The sequence below is a fragment of the Podarcis vaucheri genome, assembly GCF_965113315.1.
Source record: "Podarcis vaucheri genome assembly, chromosome: 3".
Classification (NCBI taxonomy): Eukaryota; Metazoa; Chordata; class Lepidosauria; order Squamata; family Lacertidae; genus Podarcis; species Podarcis vaucheri.
The window spans coordinates 20,865,253-20,884,569 of NC_138761.1; the positions used below are offsets into that span (position 1 = coordinate 20,865,253).

The following is a 19,317-nucleotide window of genomic DNA, read 5'->3' on the forward strand; positions in this document are numbered from 1 at the left end:
CCATGTGGCAGCTGGGAGCTGGTATTGTAAGGATGGGAGAGACTGCCAGCCAGTCTGTTTCCAATCCTTGTCATTAAAGCAATTGCCTAGGATTAGAGAGATTATATAATCCAGTGTAAACCCACTCCCCCGAGTTTATGACGACGACCCAATATCCCACATTCGCCGTCCAAGCCGCTGGCTGCGATCCAAGCACAGCGGTGATATAGCTTTAGCCGGCTCGTTCTGGTTTTGATGAATTTTCAGGAATCTTTGGAAATTCCCATGTGCTTAGAGGCACAAATCTCTCTCTATCTCCCTCTCCCCACTACACGCCCTCTTGCCCCTCTTCTCCTGGCAGAGAAATCGACCCACCGAATGTCCTCTAGCTGGCTGACCTTTGTAACGAAATCTTGAACCGCTACAATCTTTTTAACTTCCTTTCCTTGCTTGTGCTATTTAAGGAGCCGGCGAAGGCCCCTGCATCTCCCAAGGCTCCCGGCTGCAAGGAAAGACAAATGTACGGCTGCTGCCTTCTTTCTTTTTTAAAGTGCGTTACTTAGCAACCAGGCTAAGCTTTTGAAAGGAAAGCAGCCAGAAGGAGCATCCCAAACCATTCCATCCCTTTGCCGCTGCAGAATTTCATACACCGGATATATTTATACAGTTGCTCCTAACTTTCTAAAAGGCTTTCTGCCAGCCTTGCAAGCTGCCAAGTCAAACTTTGAAACTGGCCATCGGGAGGGTGGGGTTGCGGTCATGGCTGACTTTGGGGGCATTTGCGTATTGGACACAATGTCTATTTATATTTCCATCTGAGAAATGTTGGAGGGTACGAAATAGGTAAAGATAAAGGGACCCCTGACCATTAGGTCCAGTCGTGGCTGACTCTGGGGTTGCGGCGCTCATCTCGCTTTATTGGCCGAGGGAGCCGGCGTACAGCTTCCGGGTCATGTGGCCAGCATGACTAAGCCGCTTCTGGCGAACCAGAGCAGCGCACAGAAACGCCATTTACCTTCCCACCAGAGCGGTACCTATTTATCTACTTGCATTGGCGTGCTTTCAAACTGCTAGGTTGGCAGGAGCAGGGACCGAGCAACGGAAGCCCACCCTGTAGTGGGGATTCAAACTGCCGACCTACTGATCGGCAAGTCCTAGGCTCTTTGGTTTAACCCACAGCGCCACCCGCGTCCCTTGGGTATGGAATAGGTTTTCCCTATTTTCATCTGAGAAATGTTGGCGGGCATGACATCGCCCTCCTTTCGTCCCAAAGAGCTCACAGAAGTGCGTTTATTCCTTTCTCTGTCCCTTCCCTCACCTGCACCTCACAAGAAACCTGTGACAGAAGTTTGCTTTTTCCATTACATTTACAAATCACCCTTTCTCCACATGGAGAATGATAAAACGACAAAAACGATAGAATGACAAAATAACAAAACGCAGCGGCGTTTGGCTGAGACACAGGGCTAAGCAGGGCTTGACAGGTCCCATCATCCAGACCTCGCCCTCATTCACATTGAATGAATTTTATTATTTCGGTCACAGACCAGTTCCATCCTGCATACAATATCAAGGAAGTTATAAAACACGACAGGGGAAAAAACTGAATTTGCAATTAGGGACAATACAGATATAGCAACAGTTAAAAATATATATATAACAGTTAAAAATATATATAAATTAATATATAAATATATAAATTAAACATGTAATATTTACATATATTTATATAAATATATAAATTTATATAAATATATAAATTAAACAGTTAAAAATATATATAACAGTTAAAATATATATATAAATTAAAACTTAGTCACTAACATATAACCTAAAATTATCATTTAAGGCCTTAATCATTATGATAGCACAGCTTGTTCCCTAAGTTTTATGGCAGTCGCACAGAATTTGGCTACCCTTAGCGTGATCTCAGGATCCTTGTCATTGGAGCCCAGCATGATTCCTGGGGGGCTGGAGTCGTAAAGGCTGGTGTAGGAATCACCCCACTTCTACAACTTGCCAAAACACTCTCTGACATCGTCAAAATTGATGGGTACAAGCCCCGCCCGGAGTATTGTATTTGCCAGTTGGAGTGCTGGAGCCTCATTCACATTTGTAGAATCATAGAGTTGTAGAGCTGGAAGGGTCATCTAGTCCAACCCCCCGCAATGCAAGAATCTTTTGCCCAACATAGGGCTCGAACCCATGACCCTGAAATCAAGAGTCTCATGCTCTACCAACTGAGCTATCTTGCAACGTCTTACTTTAAAACAGGGGCACTGATCCTTATCCTCTCCCACGCACGATGTCCATCAGTTTCTTGCCCCTTTCTCCAAAACAGAAACAGAAACAAGTAGCTGGAGCAACAGACTGAAGTGAGGCAAGACACAAGGCGGTCCAGCACCTATCATGACATGGAGTAGTGTCTAGGACAGGAAGGCACGTGTCAGCCAGGAGTTCCAGTGTGGTGTAGTGGTTAAGAGCGGTAGACTCGTAATCTGGTGAACTGGGTTCGCTTCCCCGCTCCTCCACATGCAGCTGCTGGGTGACCTTGGGCCAGTCACACTTCTCTGAAGTCTCTCAGCCTCACTCACCTCACAGAGTGTTTGTTGGGGGGGGGAGGGAAAGGAGAATGTTAGCCGCTCTGAGACTCCTTCGGGTAGTGATAAAGCGGGATATCAAATCCAAACTCCTCCTCCTCCTCCTCCTCCTCCTCCTACTCCTCCTTCTTCTTCTTCTTCCTTATGCCAGAGACTCCAGAACACCCAGAGGCAGATTCTTCTGAGGGATTATCCCCTCCACAACAGGGACGTCTCATTCCCCAGCGCCTGCTTGGCCAGTGCAGGCCACACAAAAGGCAGGAGAGGTGCCAAAACAGAGGAATACCCTGTTAAGGTTTCCTCCACAATTCAGGGGACATTAGCCCAAGAGGGACAGAAAGCCTCACATGCTCTCCAGACCTTCTACAGAAAGTCGATGACATACGTTGCGATCCAAAGGCCTGCAAGCTTGGCTGACCCTGCTTGGTACTTGACCAACGCCCCCCTGGCATGTTTATTGTGTACAAGGAGGAGGGAGAAGGAGAGGTCTGGTCAGGACGGCAGAGGACGCCAAGCAGTGGCAGCCCCGCACCATGCTAGACTGGCAGGTGGCAGCTGAGGGGGACCACCAGCGAGAGGGAATGAAGGAGAGGGGAAGAGATGGAAGGAAAGGAGAATTCGCTCCTTCTCCCTTTTTTCTATTATCACTTGTGCCAGGCCAGGCTCTTCCTCAGCCGCACCAACAGTGACACAACTACCATTTGGGGCCAAAACTGGACAGGGGACACTTACGTTCAAAAACAGGAAGATCTTGTTTTCTTAGGGACAGGTGTCAATCCTAGCCCTTCCCCATTTTACATGCAAACATGGCAGTCTCATGAAAAGCAACACGTGTGTCACAGTGAACGTCCCACGGGCTTTTCACCCGAGTTGGGGACATAAACCCAGCACTGGGCCTAGTGCTCTATATCACAACACCTGACTGGCATGAGAGCCACTTAAAATGTGAAACAGTCACCCAAGTTAACAACCATCTATGAATGCCAATGCGCTTGGCACACCGTTTTTGAAACAGCAAGGGAGCACCTTGCCTCTGCACATCGCAGACCTTTTCCTTTTTAAAAGAAAAAAAAGGGAAGGAGATGAAAGCCCAACGAAAATGGTGATAACGGATTGCAGAGAAGCCTCGCTGTACTTTCCCTGCCCGACGCTCTGCCAAAATTTACAGCGGCACAGCAAACATCAGCTGGGAGCCGTTTGATTCTCTCGCCCACGCAGAGGCTCAGAGTAACCAAGGCATCGGCGAGAGCAGAGCAGCTCTTTGCAAAGCCTCCCCTTCACTCCTTGCCGTGCCCAGAAAATATCTCAAGCGTCAATTAAGGGAGGCAGAACGGCTGTCTCCTTTGCCTATGGGCCTGCGTTCGCACACAGCCAAAGAGAATCAGAATTAGAGCCTCTTACAGAAGATCAGGTCTTGTGTTCTCACTGTCAGTTGCTCCAGAATAACTACACAGAGGGAGAGCCCTGGTGGATCAGACCCCAGGTCCACTGCTTCCAGCATCCTGTTCCCCTCACTGGCCAACTAGATGCCACCAGAACAACAGACCATTCCAGCTATTGTTCCCCAGAGGCTGGTATTTCAGAGACACAGTGTCCCTGGCCCTAGAGGAACCATGAAGCCATCGTAGCTGGAAGCCATTAGTAGCCTCATCCTCCTAAAATTTGACTAGTCCCCTTTTGAAGTCATCTAAGATGGTAGCCAGCCTTTTCCTCACTTCATTTAAAGCACACAGCTTTCCCAAAAAAAAATCCTGGGAACTGTAGTTTGCTGAGAGTTGCCAGGGTACAACAGATGCTACAATCCCCAGAGCTAGGGATTTAACAATCAGCCCCTTTTCCCAAGGGAACTCTGTTTTGAAACATAGGAGTGATTCATGCCACTAAGCTATGAGTGATCCATGTTTATAGGCAGGCATAAACAGCATAGCATGTATGCATCCCTATTCATTATACACGGCAACTTATCCCCTTCAGACCCTGTTTCCTGCCTCCGAGATCGACTGGCACTTCTTCCGTGTGTGCTAGAGACCAAAGGCCTGCTTCCGATTGGCACCAGCGACTCTCACATGGCCTTGCAAGAGAAACATCTTCACACAATTCTTACTCATGGACCTCTAAGCCTGGTTTAAGTGCCCCCGCCACTTTTGTTCCCCATGTCTGGATCCTGTGTGGAAAGCTAAGTATAAGGGAGTTGGGCTTGGAAGAAAGCTAGCCACTCTCCATCCTTATTTCCCAACTACCCTCCTGCCTAAAAACTTGACAGTCCTTATGGAGAGCTAGAATTTGGACGGATCTGATGCAGATTACCCTGGCAGAAGCTCTCTGGTCTGGCTCTGGTCTGTGCCGGGATGGGAAGCTGCTGAGGAGCCCCTGTGTGTGCCACCTGGACTTCTATCGCAACAATTAGAAAAGCCAAGAGATTTTTTGTTAAAGGTAAAGGGGACCTCTGGCCATTAGGTCCAATCACGAACGACTCTGGGGTTGCGGCGCTCATCTCGCTTTATTGGCCGAGGGAGCCTGCATACAACTTCCGGGTCATGTGGCCAGCATGACTAAGCCTCTTCTGGCGAACCAGAGCAGCGCACGGAAACGCCGTTTACCTTCCCGCCAGAGCAGTACCTATTGATCTACTTGCACTTTGACATGCTTTCGAACTGCTAGGTTGGCAGGAGCAGGGACCGAGCAATGGGAGCTCACCCCGTCGCGGGGATTCGAACCGCCGACCTTCTGATTGGCAAGTCCTAGGCTCTGTGGTTTATATTTTTTGTTAGTAGTTATCAATTCACTAGCTCACCTGCAAACTATATTCAGCACATTTCATGATACGTGCTGTTCATAGTGGGGGGAAACTGTATACCTAGAACAGGGGGGCAACCTGTTTTCTGTCAAGGGCTACATTCCTTCAGGAGTCATGTGGGGGGCATGGCGCACATGGTGTGCCCCCAAACCTTGTTTTCTCTCTCTTTCTAGCATCTCCTCGCTTGCCACCCTACAGGCTGCTGCAGGAAGAGGGACAGGCTGCTCTTCCCATAAATCTGAACTTTCAAAATTAGGCTGCAGGTTGCAGTTGATCGAGAAAGTACAGCCTTTGTTCAAGAAAGCCAAAATGCCATTATAAAGTATGAATAGGGATAAACCTTTGCATCGCACTAACAGGTTGACCAGCAAGAGAAAATTGGTGTTATTTTTCTCCTTTTACGAGCGCTTACAAGGTGGTGTTTTTACCAAGCTCAGGTTGGACAACCTACGCCTTTTTAAAATGTGTTTTTTTTTGGGGGGGGGGGGTTATAGGGTTGTTGTTGTTATTTTGATTATGTATTTTGTGGTTCTGTATTTTGATTTTATTCTGTGAACCGCCCTGAGACCTGCTTGGTATAGGGCAATATATAAACCCAATAAAGAAATAAGAAATAAACCACAGCAGAGTGGGGGGTATCATGGACAGAGAGGGTCCAGGACACAGGATGAGAACAAGGGCTGATCCTCTGGTTACTCTTTACAAGATACTAGGTTCAAAGATTTTGAAGATTTATGGGGCAATTGAAGCACTTGTCCTGCTATGTTTCCATCATGTCACATATTTATTCCCGGTGCTGCAAGTCTGAAAGTAAAACCTCGGGATGTGGGCTCATGTTTCTAATGAGGTCAGGAATTGGCTGTGGCAGAGAGACAGGTGAAAAGAGATCTTCTGCCTTGGAAAACCTCAAGTGCCTTTGGTGGTCTGGAGAGATAGCATCCTCTTTCCTCCCTGCCCCCATCCCTCTGGCTCTCTGCCATCAAGCTGCAGAGTATGATAAAAGCCCTAGTCCACACGTCCTGTCCCTGCCATTAGTGAGATGACAGCATTGCAGAGGATAGAGCAGGAATCCTTTGGGAAAGCTTCAGTGCTAGGGCTGAAATACTTCACAGATGGAGAAAGAAATTGCTTCTGCTCAAAGTATCAGACACAGAATATTTACAGATCTTGGATCAATTCACAGAGATCATGCCATTTAGCTTCCAGAACATTTAACAAGATTAGGTAGGAGACCAGGACATCCTTGCAGTATAAAAAGCTGCCTTATATCGTAGCCAAGATTATTTAGTTCACAAATGTTTGTACTTCAGCAAAGAAAGGCTGTGCTCCAATTATATAAAGGTAAAGGTAAAGGGACCCCTGACCATTAGGTCCAGTCATCTCGCTTTATTGGCCGAGGGAGCCGGCATACAGCTTCCGGGTCATGTGGCCAGCATGACTAAGCCGCTTCTGGCGAACCAGAGCAGCGCATGGAAATGCCGTTTACCTTCCCGCAGGAGCAGTACCTATTTACCTACTTGCACTTTGATGTGCTTTCGAACTGCTAGGTTGGCAGGAGCAGGGACCAAGCAACCGGAGCTCACTCTGTCGCGGGGATTCAAACCACCAACCTTCTGATCAGCAAGTCCTAGGCTCTGTGGTTTAACCCACAACGCCACCCTTTGGGCAACCCAATTTGGCTTTGAGAGTTAACGTACTCAAAATGCCACAGTCAAATGAAGTCAGGGAGCAGGATTCGAAGTACGAGAAGCAGAAACAAAACGATAATGAATGTAATAGAGGATATGTATTGGATGAATGTATGGTGTACAATGCAGCAGGAAAAAGGGTGGGAACAAAAACATCATGGAGGGAAGCGTGGGAAGTCAAAATGCCAAAGGGAAATAATATTAAAGTTGAAGTTAATACGTAATTGTTTTTGGAAATTCAATGAAAATCTAAATTAGAAAGGGGGAAAAATAGAGTTAACACACTCAACCACCTGAGCTCAGCATTGGAAGAAACTGTGATTAGAATAATACTTTATGCACCTATTAATCAATATAATATTACAATAATACTCATACTGGGCCCGTTTGGGGGAAAGGATAGGATGTAGTTCAACTGTAGTTCAAATTACCATTTGCTTTGGAGAATTGAGTATAGATAATGGAAACTTTTCCATGAATGTAAAAGTTCTTTGTGTTTGTGCCTTACCTTGCCACAAGCTGCCATGGAAAGGGCCAGTTGATACCATAGGTGGAATTCACCAAATGCAAGTTTCATTGCTCTCTCCAAACACTGGGGAGAAAAAGAAGAAAGCACAAGTATTATCATTCAGCAGATTCTCAACTTTTGTGGAATTCATTACCAAAAGGTGTTTTTTTTTCAGTGGGATTAAAAATTGTCCATCTGGGATAGTTCAGGTTTTAGCTGCACAGGAGACAGCCTGATCTGGTGGGATCAAGTAAAGTCTCTTGGGTGCTGCTGTTAGCCTTTCCCACTGTTTTGGAGAACACATTTTCATCAATATATTGGATCTAATTCTGTTAAGTAGTGTCCCCCCCCCCAATTTTTTTGTTTATACAATTTTTATTAAATTTTCTGTTTTACATTTTAGAATATTCATTTAAACAACCTTAAAATCTCAATGACTTCCCTTCTTCTCTTTCCATGGTTCATTTTGCATAACATGAATCCCTGCATATTTCCCATAAACTAAACCATTCAGTATTCCATTGTTACATCCATCAAAACTTATTTACACTGTTGACTTTATCTTAATGCTGCCAGCTTTTTCAAGTGTGCACAATTTCCCCCCACATATTCAGTAAACAATTTCCAATCTTCTTTAAACGTATTTTCTTCATGTTCTCTTATTCTATATGTTAGATCCACAAGCTAGGCACAATTCCAACAGTTTAAGTTGCCATTCTTCTTTGCTTGGGACCTTGCTCGTTTTCCATACAGTGGTACCTCGGGTTAAGAACTTAATTCGTTCTGGAGATCCGTTCTTAACCTGAAACTGTTCTTAACCTGAGGTACCACTTTAACCTGAAGCATCTGCAAACCAAGGTACCACTGTAGTTGTGTGGGAGAGTAGGAAAGTGGGAGGGTGGAATGGTGCGACCTGGAGGAATTCTCCTGCTAGGAGGTGAGGATACAGCGCAACATTTTGTTGCAGGCCCCACTCATAACAGCTGATAGCCATCCCCACATCCCACAACAGCAAAATTTCAAAAGTGAATTACGCTCCTCGTATCACTGCTGCGTCGTGGGAAGAAGCCGCATTACAGCAGCTCCCACGTTGCCAGCGTTAAGAAAGGTGGCCTTAGGAGTCTCCCTCCTCTGGAGTCATGGGATGTATTGCACACGGCCCCAGGCAGAACATGTGTACACCCATAAATGTTTCAGTAAGATGTAGTGCCACTTGGATACACTTCAGCAAACGTTATAAGCAAGCTGGTGTGTGTTTGGAAGAACGTAGAGTGCTGCCTTGTTGTTTTGGGGGTGATAAAAAAAAGACAGAAGAAAACCTAGGAGTAGTTACCTCAGAAAGCATGACATACTGCCCTCTTCTGCCCAGTGTGATAGTTAGAAGATCGTAAACCGCCGACGCATCCTGGAGGCTGATGGCTCGGTCGTCTTTCTGCTCAGGGGCCCGGCTAATTACTGCGTCCTGGTTTGCCTGGGAGTAAATTCAGAATAAAAAGAAAGGTCAGGTCCAGCAGGAACGAGCGGAGACAGCCAAGCACACCTCAGAAAGGTCGCCAGCCACGCACTGCATGTCCAAGCAAAAGTGCCCCTATCCAGCCCCCTGCGTTCATCCGCAGGAAGCTAATTTGGGAAGGCAGAATGCATTTACAGAAACGCTGGGAGACGATTCCCTCAGATTATCTCTCAGAAACCTCTAGAACGAGAGATGACAAGAGCCCCACAGCGCCAGAATGCTTCAAGGCCCGGGGCCGCACTTAAAATGGTGCGCCCAATTACCGTATTTTTCGCTCTATAAGACGCACCAGACCATAAGACGCACCTAGTTTTTGGAGGAGGAAAACAAGAAAAAAAATATTCTGAATCTCAGAAGCCAGAACAACAAGGGGGATCACTGTGCAGCAAAAGCAGTGATCCCTCTTGCTGTTCTGGCTTCTGGGATAGCTGCACAGCCTGCATTCGCTCCATAAGATGCACACACATTTCCACTTACTTTTTAGGAGGGAAAAAGTGAGTCTTATAGAGCAAAAAATACGGTACTTCAGCTGCCTGCAACTTTACGACGGCAACCTTTTAAAACGAGGCAAAACAAAAGAATACTCCTCCACTTTCCCCCACTTTTTAAAGATGTTTCGCATTGCAGCGTGGCTGCAGAGAGTCCTCCTCAGGTTAATGTTGGCTTGCAAAGGAATACGTTGCTTAAACTTTAAAGCATACTTATTTGTCTGGTCATATGCAAACCCTTGAGTGCAAACAGTTCCAAAAAGATACAGGTAGGTAGCCATGTTAGTCTGCCGTAGTCGAAACAAAATTTTAAAAATCCTTACAGTAGCACCTTAGAGACCAACTAAGTTTGTCATTGGTATGAGTTTTCGTGTATCTGAAGAAGTGTGCATGCACACGAAAGCTCATACCAATGACAAACTTAGTTGGTCTCTTAGGTGCTACTGGAAGGAATTTTTTTATTTTGTTCCAAAAAGGGCAGCTATGAACACATAAGAGCACCATCCTGCTCCCAGAGCGGCCAACCAGATGTATTGGACATACAGAATAAGATAGTGACAGCCCCCTCCCACATTTGTTACCAGGCATTAAGAGACATGCTTGCTGTCACCCCAAGGGGTAGACTTCAGCCACTGAAACCTCCATGTATTTGTTTGTTCCCCTTTGTAAAGCAATCTAAGGCATGAGCAGAGAGAACATCGCTTGGGACTGTAGAGCCACGTGAGTAAGTCCAGGCCAGGGAGCTTGATGAACAGAAGTGCAACAAATAAAGGTAAAGGTAAAGGGACCCCTGACCATTAGGTCCAGTCGTGACCGACTCTGGGGTTGCGGTGCTCATCTCGCTTTATTGGCCAAGGGAGCCAGCGTACAGCTTCCGGGTCATGTGGCCAGCATGACTACATTGGTATAAATAATATATTATTATTATTATTATTATTATTATTATTATTATTATTATTATTACAAGGAGCTCAAGGTACAGTACATAGTTTCCCCATGTAATCCTCACAACCACCCTATGAGATAGATTAGAGAGAGAAAGGGAGAGGATGACAGGCCCAAGGCCACTATGGGAGGATTCTAACCCAGGTCTCCCCAGTCCAACATCCTACTCACAATACCACATTGGACCTCAGACGCACATCTCCTGTTATTTTGCAAAAGTCTCAGAAGCAGTGGAAACAGAAGCATGAATTGCACTCCCTCTCTGCCACTCTTTCCTTACAATGCCCCAAGGCAAACATTTGAAAGCCTTATGAAGAACGGTTGATGGAGCTGGGTATGTTTAGCCTGTAAAACAGGAGACTGAGAGGAGATATGATAGCCATCTTCAAATATCTTAAGGGAAGAGGGGAAAAGCTTGTTTTCTCCTGCTCTGGAGGGTAGGACCCAAACCAATGGCTTCAAGTTACAAGAAAGGAGATTCCAACTAAACATCAGGAAAAACTTTCTGGCAGTAAGAGCTGTTCCACAGTGGAATGGTCTCCCTCGGGAGGTGGTGGACTCTCCTTCCTTAGAAGTTTTTAAGCAGAGGTTGGGTGGCCATCTGTCATGGATATTTTAGTTGAGATCCCTGCACTGCAGGGGGTTGGACTAGATGACCCTCGGGGTCCCTTCCAATTCTACAATTCTATGAAATCACTGCAGCATGAACTAAGGGCACACTGAGAAATGGGTTCAGTTAATGGTCCATGAATAACCATAGTTTAGAGGTCCCAGGCCCTAAGGAAGTCAGACTATCTTCCACCAGGGCCAGGGCCTTTTCAGTGATGGCTCCGACCTGGTGGAATGCTCTGTCCCATGAGACTAGGGCCCTTCAGGATTTAACCTCCTTCCGTTGGGCCTGTAAGACAGAGCTATTCCACCTGGCCTTTAATTTGAATTCAGCCTGATCTTTTATTTCCCTTCCCTTCCCTTCCCTTCTTCTCCCCTTTTATGAAGATTACCCGCTCTGAGACCCCACAGCTAATTCTCCCCTGGCCTCCTTACTGGCCCAAGGACTAATTCAGCCAGCTAGTCCTGGTGACTATCTAATGCTTATTGGATGGGTTTTCCCCAAATTGATTTTTGAACTTTGAATTTTATTGTTATTCATGTTTTTATACTGTATTTTATGCAATTTTGCAATTAAGTGTTTTAAATTTGTTGTTAGCCGCCCTGAGCCTGGTTTTTGAACCGGGAAGGGCGGGGTATAAATAAAAATTTATTATTATTATTATTATTATTATTATTATTATTATTGATCTGTAAAATCCCTGCACTTGCAGTTAGCGGTGGAGGACAAACGAAGCTGCTTCATTCCTACTCAGCTTTGTCTAGAGATGGAGAAACTGTGTCCCTCCAAAGGCTGCTGGACTATAACTCCCATCAGTCCCGGCCAGCATGGGCAATGGCCAGGAACCATGGGAGGTTGAGTCAAACAAAAATCAGATTTCCGATCCATTAACTATCCTGATTGGCAGCGGTTTGCCAGAGTTTCAGAGAGGAGTTTCTCTCAGTCTTACTGTACCTAGAGATGCAAAGGGCTGAACCCAGGGGCATGTAAAATAGATGCTCTATCACAGGTGGGTGGGCATGTCCCCCCCCAAAAAAAAAGTCATTTGAACTTGTCAATTCACTCTGAGCAGAGAGAGATGAGCAGGAAATGGATTCAGAGCCAATTCATACGCTCACTCCTCAACTGTTCCCAGAGGTGTGGCTATTCTTTATGCCCTAATACAAGAGGAAAGTAAAATCTATTGAATGAAGGAAAGCTTTTTTTTTCTGGGGGTTTGATCTTCTGCGGGCCATAATCAACGGCACTTTGTCACGGGGCGTTCTTTGAAAAGGAAGATTTAAAAACAGCACTGGGGAAAGGCAGAGGTTTGTGGAAGGATGTGCATAATCAACCTTGCTGTCAATTAAACCTTTCCACACATTGCATACCACGCTATTAAAAAGTTTCTGCATCAGTAGCTCTGCAGCCGCATTTAGTTGTGAAAAATAGCTGCGCCGAACAAGCCCCCACATATTCTGAAAGCCAGTAATCAGCTTCGCATCAGAGTCAGCTATTTCGGGCATTTGTCAGTGGGCCAAACTAGGAATTTTAAAGTGATGCCTTAGCACAGATAGAATATTCACCCGAACTAGTACATTACCGCAAGCTTTGGGCTTACAAAAAACGGGGACAGGAATACATGTAACTACAAATTTCGCCTGTTAGCGCTGCAATAAAAAGGAAGTGCTTTCTATTTGATCCAAGCCCAGGCAATGGTGCCATACACCAAATGCAGAAGGGGCATGGCCTATTATTATTATTATTATTATTATTATTATTATTATTATTATTATTATTATTATATATTATATTTGTATACTGCCCTTCACCCCTAGATCTCACAACATAAAAATACAATTTAAGTATCACTTGCACAAATAGTGTTTCTTCTTTTGACAATAATCACTTAAGAAGGTTGGAGGGTGGATGGATCTACATACAGGGGGAAAAACACTATAAATAAGTCAGAAATTAAATCATTATAACAATACTTTAAAAAACACACGACCCTATGTAAAAATGCTGTAGAAAGGTTTTGTGCTCTCTGGCGTTATCCGGTGTTGCATGTTTATAACACATTCAAATCACTGCATTTTGACTAATGTAGCTGAGCGCTACAACTACGTTGCACAACTATATTGTACAACTATGAGGTTTTCCTCATGGCTGGAGTTGTCCGAAACTTATTTATTTAGCGAAACTTCATAGTAACACCTTACCTATAAGGTCACATATCACTAGAGTGACATATGAATTTGCCAATTCTTAAACTTTGTACCCGGGACTATTGGAGATTCCTTTTCTGGTGCTTACAAGAACATAAGAAGACCCTGGGAGATCAGGATGATGGCCTATATAGTCCAGCCTCCTGTTCTTACAATGGCGCCAACCAGATGCCTGTGACAAATCCACAAGCAGAACCCTCTGTGAGCGTGGTGACCATGTAGCTCAGAGGCAAGGGGACATGCCTTAGATGCAGAAAGCCCCCCGTTCAGCCCCTGACATCTCCAGCTAAAAAAGGATCACTGGTGGGGAGACTTGTGTCTCTAGGACCCTGGAGAGCAGCTGCCCATCAGAAGACACAATGCTAGGCTCGATGAACACACCGTCTGAGCTGCATGCAGGGACGCTCACAGGAGAACCCATTTAGAAAAAAACACAAATATGCATATATTTCAGGAATACGTCACTGGACTGCTTCCAAAATTATATTCCATACTCACAGGGTGACCTTTCAAAGCAATTATGCGAGTGCTCTACATACAGAAACGTTATGCAGAGATGGTAGCTTGGCAGAATCACCATATGGTGCCTCCAGCTTGGAGCAGAGTTGCAAATTCTAACCGACGGCAGACAAAAATGAAAAATCCTTCCCGGGCCCCCCAAGGCGGATAAGAAGGAAGCCAGCAAGGCAGACCACCGAGCACCCTCTAGCACCTTCAAAATATGATTCTACGATCATCCTGTGATTCTATGACCGTCACCACATCCTGTGGTAGCAAACTCTGTAGTTTAACCATGCGTCCGGCTGTCCGATTCAACACACGGAGGGGGGCGGTGACGTAAGCCGAATGAGCTCATTCAGAGCACAGAACTAAAGGGCACTGTGACATAAGAGTGAGTGAAGTGATGATTGACAGCGTGGAAGTGGGGTGGGATGTTGGGTGGAGTGAGAAAGAGTGACAGGCAGAGAACCGCGGGTGGGAACGTGACATTTGGAGCTGTGAGGAGACGGGCTGTGAGGGGAACGGAGGGGAACAGATGAGAGAGGTAACGGGAGCAAACGTACAGGAGTTAAGTTATCTCGGGATAGCATCAGAATTATGAGTGGCTCTGTATAAAACCTCTTTCATTTTAGAGAGCTTTGAAACTCAGCTCTGGAATAAATAACAATATTAAAGCTGTTAACATGCTTCACTGGAGATTACCCTCTGCTCTGAAATTATCAATTATAACCAAACACATAAGTTCTTGGAAGAGAGTGTTCTCACCAGGGCAGGCTCAGGCTATTTTATTGTCCCCTTCCTGGCCACCAACCTGCACCCTACATCTTGTTTGCACTAGGGATGTGTGGCACGGGGTGGGGGTGGGGGCTGTTCCCTCCTCCAACATTTCCCTCTCCTGCCCAACAAAAACCAGCCTCCTTTCCCCTGTTCTACAGAAGTGAAGTAAAAGCATTTGTTGTAGTTCCTTGGGTGGAATGAGGGAGCGGAGCTGCAGCTGAACTTTCTTAAAAATAGCATTTACTCCTATTTAAAAAAAAAACAAAGACCAGAAAATAGGGTTTGCAACAAAATTTTGCAGGGCAGATTATGCCTGTTCAGGGTTTCAACCATTTTCTTCTCTTCCAGAACACTCTGTTCCACACACACCCCTAGTTTTAAACACTTATTCATATACCAAGTCAGTCAGCATTCAGTGCACACTGAGCGTGCTCAGTCCTCATAGGTGTGTCTCTGATTTATGCACACTTTTAGGGTCTCCCCTCAACCTGAATTATTATTATTATTATTTGTACTTCTGCAAACCATAGAACTATAGAGTTGGAAGGGACCCCAACGGTCATCGCGTCCAGGCATAGGCAAACTCGGCCCTCCAGATGTTTTGGGACTACAACTCCCATCATCCCTAGCTAACAGGACCAGTGATCAGGGAAGATGGGAGCTGTAGTCCCAAAACATCTGGAGGGCCGAGTTTGCCTATGCCTGATCTAGCCCAACTTCCGCAATACAGGAATCTTTTGCCCTTGAGTTTCCCAAAGCTTGTTGAGATGCATGCAGATTCCGGTCTTGTTTTGGCTGCATAATGATCCACAGCAGAAAAAGGGAAGACACTGTTAGTTTGTAGAATTCTACCCAACTAACCCAATAGAGCCAACAAAGAGAATGGAGCATTAAAAATTAAAAATTAAACTAAGAAGAATTGGGAGTGTGGAAGCTACAGGCCAGTTAGCTCAACACCTGTTCTACGGAAACTGGTGGGAAGCATTGTTTAAGATGGGATTCCATGCTAAGGACTGTAACAAAGGAATAAAAAATAAAACTGCCGATATATCCTAATGCCTTTATACAAATCTCTGGTGCAAACGCTTGGAATACTGTGTACACCTCTGAAAGGCTATTGCGGGGCTGCAAGTGGTACAACAAAAGGGGGTGACCAAAATAATCAAGGGAGTGGAGCAATTCCACTATGGGGAGATGTTACAATATTTGGGACTTCCTAGTTTGGAGAAAAGTTAAGAGGAGACATGAGGTAAGATGGAAGGCTTTTTTCCGTCAGAACTTGCTGGAACTCAATTCTGGCACCTCTCAGGTGGATCCCATTGCCTTTCTAAGAGAACAAGGGATGCATTCATGGTGAGCTCCGACACCTCTTTCTCTAAAAAAATAGCACTGGGGGGGAGGGAGTACTTCTTCACACTACGGAATTTGTTCCCACAAGAAGTAGTGAGGGCTACCATCTTGGATGGCTTTAGGAGTAGACAAATTTAGGGAGAATAAAACTATCAATGGCGGCTAGCCAAGATGGTGATGTTCTGCTTCTTTTGATGGAGGCAGTATGTATCTGTTGCTGGGGATCATATGTGGAGATTCCCGCCTGCACTAAATGGCCTTTGGCTTGATCCAGCAGGCCTCTTCTTCCTGTTCTTACTCAAGCAAAAGGCAACAGAATTTTTTGCAGTCCTGCTTCCACCACCTTCCCTCTTTCTCAGACTTTTTTCCAGGTCAAATCCCATCTGGCCATTTAACTCAATAATAAGACGGTGATAAATGATTCCCAAACTCTGCTACACTGGGCACACTGTTTATTAGTCTTGGCTACAGGCAGTCTGTTTTCCAATTCAGCTGATGGAAAAGAGAGAGAGAGAGAGAGAGAGAGAGAGAGAGAGAGAGAGAGAGAAGGCAAGCCAAATTACTCTGCACCACTTGTGGTGTGTTTTGTTAATCTACAACATGACTGGGAGATGCCACACTGAGGGGAACACGTTCTCTTGCCATTAAAAAAAACCCCAAACCAAATTACAGCGACAATGGCTTGGGTGACAGGCTTATGAACTGCATCAAAACTGAGGGACAGATCTTCATTGTGTAAATGAAAGAATTTCAAAATAAAAATGCTCAGGGATGAGGGTTCTGGGAGAAAAATGCTGACAGAAAAATATTCCTTTCCCAGCTTAGAGACAGCTCTGGCTTATATTCAGCAGCCCTAGAAATCCTGTTGAAGAGGGAGGGTGACTAAAACAGGCCCAGGAAAGTTTTAAGGCCAGCTCTTAATCTACCTGCACTTGGGTTCCTCAGGAATAGACACTGAACAGGCAGCATGAATTACAGTATTGGTGGATTGTTAAACAGATGTTTTATAAAAACCCAGGCCAAGGCACACCTATAATTAGCTATCAGATTTCCAACTTTTACCTTCAGATAATTATTCCCATACTTGAAGCACAGTGAAAGCTCCTTAGAGCAATGTTTCCTAAACTTGGGCTTCCAGCTGTTTTTGGACTACAGTTCCCATCATCCCTGACCGCTGGTCCTGCTAGCTAGGGATGATGGGCCTGTAGTCCAAAAAACAGCCAGAGACTTAACTTTGGGAAACCCTGCCTTAGAGGAAAGGTGGGGTACAAATGCTATTTTCAAAAATCCACAGAGGAACCGCCTGCGCAGCTGTCTCAGAACTCCTGAATGTCACATAGGCTTCTAGGGGATGGACCAAGGCACGAAGGCCAGCCCAAGATGCATGCCACCTCAGACTGGTTAGGCTATTTTGGCACCTGAGCCATAAGAAACACAGGAAGGTACCTCATACTGTGTTAGATCATTGGTCCATCGGACTGGAAGTGGTTCAGACAGAGGTCTTTCTCAGCCCTACCTAGAGATGCCCAAACCTGTTACTTCTTCACACAGTTCGTATTTAAATGATGGAATTCGCTGTCACAAGGTACAGTCTCAGCACCTGGTATTCAAAGGCATACGGCCTCCAATAGTGGAAAGAGAACGTAGCCATTGTGGCTGGCAGCCATTAATAGCCTGATCCTCCTCTTTTAAGGCCATCCAAGTTGGTCATCCTCCTCTTTTAAGGCCATTGCTGCATCACTGAGAGCCAGTGTGGTGTAGTGGTTAAGAGCGGTAGACTCGTAATCTGGTGAACCAGTTTCGTGTCTCCGCTCCTCCACATGCAGCTGCTGGGTGACCTTGGGCCAGTCACACTTCTCTGAAGTCTCTCAGCCCCACTCACCTCACAGAGTGTTTGTTGTGGGGAAGGAAGGGAAAGGAGAATGTTAGCCACTTTGAGACTCCTTTGGGTAGTGATAAAGCGGGATATCAAATCCAAACTCTCTCTCTCTCTCTCTTAGTGAAAGCAAATTCCACAGTTCAGCTTAGGCGCTATGTGGAGAGGTACTTTATTTTGCCTGTTCTGAATCTCTCAACATTCTTCATGGGATGACCACAGGTTCTAGAATTCTCCACACTGTGCATAATCTATCATGCCCCTCACCTGTTACTCGCCCAAATGTTGAAAACCTCAGCCTTAAGTGAAAAATCCTGTTAAATTTGCCTTGTAGGGCACTGTGGATTTACTTGATTTTACTGCGTATTCTGCTGTTCAAAACTGCTTGTTTTTTAAGTTGTATTTCCTTCTTATTTTGTATTACATTGGTTTTAGGTAAGCCACCTTGTGTATTTGTTGTTAAAAAAACACCCCAAGGTATAAATCAATAAATCATCAGCACCAAAGCACCAAAGATCTGTTGTTTGTCACCTGGTCCACTCTGGGCGGTTTTAAAATAAGGTTCATATAACACAGTGAAGAAAAGACTTCTTTTTAATTAAATAAAAATTAAGCCTGTTTTGCAAAAGAAAGAAAGGGGGGTGATGATATTGTTCCTATGCCACGTTAAGGGTGACTCACAGTTTTCTATTAAATTTCTCAGACTGCTCGCTGAACGTTTGCTTAATCTGTCATCATTGAGCGATGCTTCAAAAAACAAAAACAAGTGGCAGCTCTCTCTCTTTCTCTGCTGTATTAAAAGACAACTGCTGCTTTCTTCCCCACTGAACAGGCAAGATTTTGTGAACAGGAAGCCAGTTTGCAGATCGCAAAAGAAAGCTGGAAATGCCATCCTGAAAATACCAAGTATTATCCTAATGATTATTGCATGCTTTCATTATTACCCTTCTTTATAAGTATTCCTATCTGGCTTACCATAGATTCACTGATAAGCAGGAGGAGGAGCGCCTCTTCAACGTTGTCATGGGGGCTGTAGATGCTGAAAGACAAACAAACCTGTTGTTTTAATATAAGCAACACCAGCAGCTCACTCATGGGACACTCTTGTTAACACCACCACAGGACTAGTAACTTGAACCGTCTCATGCATGATTCATACGTTATATAACCGCTTCTTCAGGCCAGGATGACTAAAAGCGGCAGGCTGTATCCTAAGAGAAAACTCAGCCCTGACTCAAGCGAGGCAAAGCTGTTTGGTTAGACACAACTTCTACACATGAAGCAATTTCTCTCCTGGGCAAAAAACAACAACTCCAGATGACAAGTTAAGTTTTCACAGATGGGATATTAAGAAAATGGTAATAAAACACAGATTGTACGGGGCCCACAGAGACCCACAACCAAAGAGCTGCCTGTGGTTTTGAGCTAATATCTGAAATCCAGCACAAACCTCCTCAGCTCTTTGCCGTTCCTCCAAG

The 19,317-nt window shown here is 45.1% G+C and overlaps 1 protein-coding gene across 1 annotated transcript in view; it reads right to left on the reverse strand.

Moving 5' to 3' along the window:
- Positions 1-19,317, reverse strand: part of TTC7A (tetratricopeptide repeat domain 7A) — a 194,337-nt gene that overhangs the window by 137,045 nt on the left and 37,975 nt on the right. The window contains exons 8-10 of the mRNA XM_082217467.1: positions 18,815-18,878; positions 8,906-9,043; positions 7,573-7,656 (exon numbers count right to left, since the gene is read on the reverse strand). Coding sequence (XP_082073593.1) covers positions 7,573-7,656; positions 8,906-9,043; positions 18,815-18,878 — 286 coding nt within the window. The remainder of the gene's footprint in view (positions 1-7,572; positions 7,657-8,905; positions 9,044-18,814; positions 18,879-19,317) is intronic.